The 6988-nt window shown below is 36.3% G+C and overlaps 1 protein-coding gene across 1 annotated transcript; it reads right to left on the reverse strand.

Annotated features, from left to right (window-relative positions):
- Positions 1-2152: 2152 nt before the first annotated feature.
- LOC135629304 (cell division cycle 20.2, cofactor of APC complex-like) lies at positions 2153-6621 on the reverse strand. The gene is made up of 2 exons (XM_065136487.1): positions 4790-6621; positions 2153-4419 (listed from the first exon to the last, which is right to left on the reverse strand). The coding sequence occupies exon 1, from the start codon at positions 6250-6252 to the stop codon at positions 4966-4968; it is 1287 nt and encodes a 428-aa protein (XP_064992559.1). The 5' UTR covers positions 6253-6621; the 3' UTR covers positions 2153-4419; positions 4790-4965.
- Positions 6622-6988: the final 367 nt, after the last annotated feature.

Below are 6988 nucleotides of genomic sequence, written 5' to 3' on the forward strand. Positions count from 1 at the left end.
GTACCGCTCGGTGCACCTGGGGGTACCGGTCGGTACACCATACCGTACCGTACCGAGCCCAGGTCGAAACACCGGTACGGTACGATATTGCGAACCTTGTTCATGACAACCAAAGCAATAATATACTCCTAAATTCTAGACATCTAGAAATGCATACTTAGAGCAATGAGGAAACTATTTGCTGCCTCATGTTCAAATGTGGGAAAAAAAACAATTTTGAAAAGTGGAGCCAACAACTGAAAGTCCGACAGCTAATCGTGCGAAGTCTTTAAGTGACTCATCAACAGCGAAGGTATTATGTTCAGTACCTTTACATGCAAATCCAACAAGGTAGGAAAACCTATATTATTAATATGATAAATTGTCAGTTTTTAAATGATAAAACGATTAGTTAAATATCAGCTACAGAATATATAGTCAGAATAGTGCAAAGTGGAAAACACACAAATAAAAGAGAAAAAACAAAGTCTAAAGGAATCAAAATGTGTCTAAAAATATTATCAATGAATGATCTATAATAAAGAGAAGTATCTAAAATGCAATTCCAGAATTTGATAGGTCTTTTTTTTGCTTTCTTACGGAACAGAGAGACTAATAGAAGTCACAATTCTTTGTTAGTAATGAGTAATGACAACTAATTTGTTCGAAAGATTATGGAATGTTATTATTGATGAATAATATAACAAAAGGAGAAAAAACAAAGTCTAAAGGAATCGAAACATGTCTAAAAATATTATTGATGAATGATCTGTAATAGAAGAGCAATATCTAGAATGCAATCCAGAATTTGATAAGATCTCTTTTTTTCTTTCTTACATAACAGAAAGACTAATAGAAGTCACAATTCTTTGTTAGTAATTATAACTAATTTGATAAAAAGATTATAGAATGTTAAGAGGCAGGCCAGAAGTTAGACAAGAAAGAGAATTAATTAGTGCAGTAGACTTTTCAATGATAAAATTTGAGAAACCACCATAATTACTTTCTAGTAAAGGAGTAACCAAAATATTCAACAAAGAAAGGATACTTGAACCTGATTCTCAAATTCCAGTAAATGAAACATCAATGCTCTAAGTCTCTTTGTCCCTGAATGATAAAAAAAAGCAATGTGTCTTGATCATAACATGAATGAAAGGTAAGCCTCAACATATGACTGAAGCATCACAAATGTCAATCTATGAGAAAATTGTTGGAGGTGAAATATCTTTAAGCATGAAACAATTTGCAAACAACTTAACCTATAATCAGTGACATTAGGCAAAATCTCATTGTATGAAGCTGAAAATATTGACGGTTATGAATAATAGTAGACATTTGTTATAATATTGACAATTATGGAAAGACCCTTACTGTAAATTTATGGAGGAAAAGGGGAAAAAGAGGAAAAAATATGATGGAACTTAAAAATGGTGTCTATATTCCTTCTTAAAATCCATATGCAGGCTCAACAAAAAAATAACAGATGACTTCTAAGTTTTTTGCAAAACCAGTTCACTTAATATATCACTAAAATGCATTGAAGTAATTCTTGGAATAATTGAACTCTTCAAAACAATTTGAAATATTTCATTAAGAAGTTCAGAAAGCATAGAAAAAGAGGGGAGGACCAATTCATTAATTCAAATGAAGGAAAAGTGTGTGTTTAAGTTGAGCTTCTAGTTCGAATGATACATTGTCCAAAGATGTAACATTCAGTCTTGCGAGTTCTTCCGGCTTTCTTTCATTTTGTTAGTTCATTTATGACAAACAATGTCTAGCATATCAGCTTGGAGATTTTATATAAAGTCGTCTACTTTTGAAAAAAAAAAAAAGTAAACTAGTTGTTCATTCATGTTACAAATTCTCTCAAATTTATATTCAAAGTGTGAGGCTTCAAGTCAAACACTAACAAGCACCTAGTAGAAGGATCTTTTATGGATGGCTCCACATCAGGTACGAAATATTCAGACCATTTGAAACAGAGGGGAGAATAACAAAATTTGACTAGTATGAATAATTATTATTCTGGATAATAAGGGTGAGCTAACCATATGCGCATCAATAAAAAAATGCATAATTTCACAACATAAAACTGATTTCTAGATTTATAATTCAAACACCAACAACCATTAATCAAGAGAAAAAGAAGGTTGTAGATGCACCTTCCCCATGTTGCAAAGGGTGCACGCACCGTTGGCCATGAGCTTCACTGTAGCTTCTTGTTTGTCTTGATCAAGCTCTGGAGCTTTCTGAGGATCATCAATCTCCACCGCATTAGCCTTGTCCATAAGGCTAATGATAGTTTACAAGATATATATGATGATGGCAAGGGGCACAGAGGTAGAGGTGTTGGAAGGGATGGTAACTTTGGTGATGGAATCTTCAAATGCTTACCCAATATTCAATTTGTCTCTCCATTACAACCAACAAGATCATGAATAGATTATTAAAAAAAATGATGACTTAAATAAATCTATCGGAATTATCGTGTCAAATTCAAACTTGGTACCACATGTGATATTACTGGAATCATAATAAATAATCACAACCGCTACTGCTACCTTAATCTCAGTAAACAAATAGGGAAGTTGGAAACAAGAAATACCAACTCAAAGGTCGGTGTTATACTTACAAAGGCAAATTTCAGATATAGTGCTTGGATGCTGAAACTTGTGGTAAATGACCACAATAGCATAATTGAAAAAATACTGAAATAGTAGCCATGTCATTAATTGGTGAACATTTATATGAAACATAGCAAGCTTGTCTATCAAGCTCATGAACATTGCTACCACTCTGCTACAACTACAGCTGATTCAGCAAGATAAATCCAAATCAAAACCTTTAATGAAGATCTTGTTAATCGGAAGGACCTGAACTACTCCACTATCACTATAATGAAGCATTTATGAACTGTTGGTCTAGTAAGCTAACTTCCAAACTTTAGAACTGCATTATATCCCATTTGACACCATTTTTCAAGCCCTATCTTAGTATCAGAAGTGTATCTATGTTGCAGAAGACATAATCTATTCATGGAAACACATATAAATTTGATATTTTTGTTTATTTCACAGGGAAAAACATAATAAACAGAATTACAATGCCTCACCTTTATCAAGCTCATAGATTTATTTGTTTGGTATCTCTTTACTATTATGGTATATACTGTGGTTTGCAGTTCTCTTAGGTTGAATAACTGCTTTCTATAGAAATTATGACACATCTTACTAAAAACAAAAAATTTTAGGCTTGGATTTCACTCTTGAACTTATCTTTATTTTCGAAAAATTTCAAATTGAAAATTATTCATTTCATGAACAGTTTTTTAAACAATATCTGAGTGGTTGATCAACAGTCTTTTGATTGTCAAACACAATTATAGTTTTGCAACTCCACAATTTTCTAAATTATTTCACCCTCTAAACAAAATCCTGAGATGCTTTAGTATCTTTGTATATGCAAATAAACATAAAAAAAACACTATTTCAAGTGAAATGAAGTACTCCGTAGTGAAATAATATCTACACCAAATAAAAGTTTTCACGGGTTCTAGAATGGTCCTAAAAGAACATAAAAATCTGAAGGCTAATGGATATTTTAGGGAACCTTTAGTCACCCAAAAAATAAAGACATAAGAAGTTACATCTTAGATCAAAATTATGCATAGATCTCTTAGTTGTTGAAGATGATTATAGTTGTGCAACACCATAAGTTTCCATATTTTCACCCTCTAAGCAAATCCAAAGATGCTTTAATATCTTTGTATCTGTGAATAAAGATTTAGCAAAGACACCATAGCAAGATTTTAAATTCATCATGTGAAAGTACTTTGATCTGGCAATAGAGCTACACAGTTCAATCTTCAAAGTTTCTTAATGGTCCTAAAAGAATATAAAATTCTGAAGTTCAACTTATATCATAGGAAACCTATAGTTAGAAAAGAAAAAAGAAGCATAGGGTCATAAGCAATTACCTCTTATAATGCATAGATCTCACGATTGTCAAACACACTTCTAGATATGCAATGTGATGTCTTCATGTGATAACTAGGCCATATTGAATGTTATAAGAAATCTCAACTCAAAAAAAATGGAAAAGGAAATCTGAAGTTTGTTATACGGTTCAATCTTCAAAGTTTGTTTTGGCAATGTGAAATCTTCATGTGATACTTAAGGCCATATTACAAGTGCTTTGTTCTGGCAATAGAGCTACACAGTTCAATCTTCAAAGTTTCTTTATAGTCCTAAAAGAATATAAAATTCTTAAGTTTAACTTATATCATAGGAAACTTATAGTCGGAAAGAAAAAATAGAAACATAAGGCCATAGGCAATTACCTCTTATAATGCATAGATCTCTCGATTGTCAAACACTCTTCTAGGTGTGCAATGTGATGTCTTCATGTGATATCAAGGCCATATTGAATATCATAAGAAATCTGAACTCAAAAAAGAAAAAAAACAATAAGCATCTATCAGTTTGATCTAATTATGCATGATTAGCATACACAACAAAATATATAGTCTGCACAAAAATTCTCAAACAAAAATGAGACAAAGATAGTAACTTACAAAAAAGAAACACAAGAGAAGCAAATTAAAATCACTTTAAACCACATAATTAGATTATAACAATTGGGCAAAAATTATAGACCACATGTTTCATCAATTGGGCAATAATCATATCGATAACTATGAAATGATAAACAATAAATAGGAAACAAAAATCAGACCCGTAGCTGCAATGATAGTCATGTTGTAAATAAGCCTACTAAAATGCTGTAAAAGGCTGTAAGGTTTCTAACTTACCTTAGGCGGTTGCGCTCATATTTGAAGATCTCGAATCCATGCACTTGTATGAAAATGTACTACCTCTTTGACACCACGAAACTTCCCATCGCAATGTTACCAACAACAGATCTTCATGCCAAGCACTAGAGAAGTCTTCCATTTGGAATCTTAATCATTTCCACCTATCCACCTTTTCATCTTATGATGACATTAAATTGGGCAAAGGGCAGTTCAGGTTTTGTTATTTTGGGAGTCTCAAAGATATTCCAAAACTTGACTGTCTCATCTGCTGCTGCAGAAGCTACTACACCTCCCAGTGGACTCCCAGCCAAGGAAAGAACCCGGGATGAATGACCGGAAACCTCAGCCACTCTCGTCATGGATGGGTAATTCCACAAGGTGAGTTGATTGTTCGGCGAACCATGGGAGGTCAGTAATTCAGATTTGTTTTTGTCCCATAGCAATGCACAAACTTCAGAGCCAGCATCAATCGAGTTCAAGCAAGCACCGTTAACGGTGTTCCAAAACTTAACGCAATGATCATTGCAACCTCCACCAGAAGCCAGCAGGTTGCTCCGAGTTGGGCACCAGTCAACGGCCTTCACAATGGAAGTGTGGCTGCTGATCCTGTGAAGCCATTGACGTTGACGTGGATGGTCACGTGAGACAGGCATGCAGGCATCCCATATGTGCACTAGTTTGTCCTGCCCTCCACTCGCCAAATACCGCCCTGACAACACGGACCATTTAAGACTACAAACTCCACGCCGATGCCCATTATAGAAACAGATGAACATGTCATCCTTTCTAAAGTCATAATCAACAACAGTGCCATCAAATCTTCCGACTGTCAAGATTGAATTACTTCTCCACGCAAGTGACAACACAGGGGCCTGGTTCTCATCTTCCATCCCATCCACGACATGGCCTGTTGCTGGATCAATCAGGGATAAATCTGAATTGCCAAATGCGACAGCAAGAACTGCACAGTCTGGCGACCAGCGGATGCAAGTGATAGGTCCTCTGTCTTCTACGGGTTGTAGAAGCTTAGTCGACTCTTCTGCAGCGTCCCAGAGATACACTGCGTCCTCAAGGCCAATCGCCAACACATTATTGCTTCCCCAGTCGAGGAGATTCAAAACATTATCATCCAACAAGCCGTGGATTACCAAAACCCTCTCTGGTTCTTTAGGGATTCGCCTCTGCTGCTTCTTCTGCGGCCGAATGGGCTCGTCAAACTCGGGCAGCTTGCTGGCCGACGCTTCAGGTGCAGTCTTGAAAGCGAGGATACGAGACCTGTTCTTCAAAATGCACTCGTCAAGAAGCTTTTGGTACGCCACGCTCGATGGGGATTCCCTCGAACCATCACGCTGCGGTCTCGAAGGCCCCGTTAGGGCAAAGCGTGCGTAGTCCATGTCCATCGCCGACCGGAACGGGATGAAGCGGTCGTACTCCACACGCCTAGAACGCGAAGAAGACATATTTTCCAATCGAAACCAGAACGAGACTGGCTAGGTGACGAAAAACGATCGAGAAAACCAGAAAGATCGATCTTCCCACAAGAAAGTCGACAACCAAGAATCGATTAAAAGAACCCCAAGACCAACAAAATTTCTGAACCCTAATCAAAATTTCGACCGATGAAGAACCAAGCGAAACGAAACAAGAGAAAAAAAGAAAGGAATGAGATCACCGCAATAAAAATCGAAGGGAAGGACCCTCGCAGCAGTGCCCGTTCGTGTTCGTCGGAGAGCAGTTCCGACCTTCGCAGAACGACGAGATCGCCGAGAGCCGAGAGTCGAGAGTCGAGAGCCGAGAGCCGAGAGCCGAGAGCCGAGAGGAGGAGAGCGCGCGAGGGGAGAGAAGTTGTTGTGATTGCAACAGAGTGGGCCCTCGGGTTATATAGATGCCACCCAGCCCAAGCGTTACATTCTAAAATCGTTCCGTTATATTTACCCAATCTACGTAGCGGGTAGTTTGACATCACACCGTTATATACAGCTATCATCTACGTTAAATTTGGTGTACCTTATTCTTTTAGAATTTGTATGTTAAAGAAACAAGACGTGGCATTTTTTTATTAATATAATGAGATTTGATATTCTTTTATTTGTCACTAAAAAAGAAGATTTTTATTTTAGGATATTTTAATTTTTAAATAATATCTATAAATTGATAATATTTTTATTAATACACTAGGTTTTGAGTCTCAAATTA

This window comes from Musa acuminata, chromosome BXJ3-1, assembly GCF_036884655.1.
Source record: "Musa acuminata AAA Group cultivar baxijiao chromosome BXJ3-1, Cavendish_Baxijiao_AAA, whole genome shotgun sequence".
Taxonomy (NCBI): Eukaryota; Viridiplantae; Streptophyta; class Magnoliopsida; order Zingiberales; family Musaceae; genus Musa; species Musa acuminata.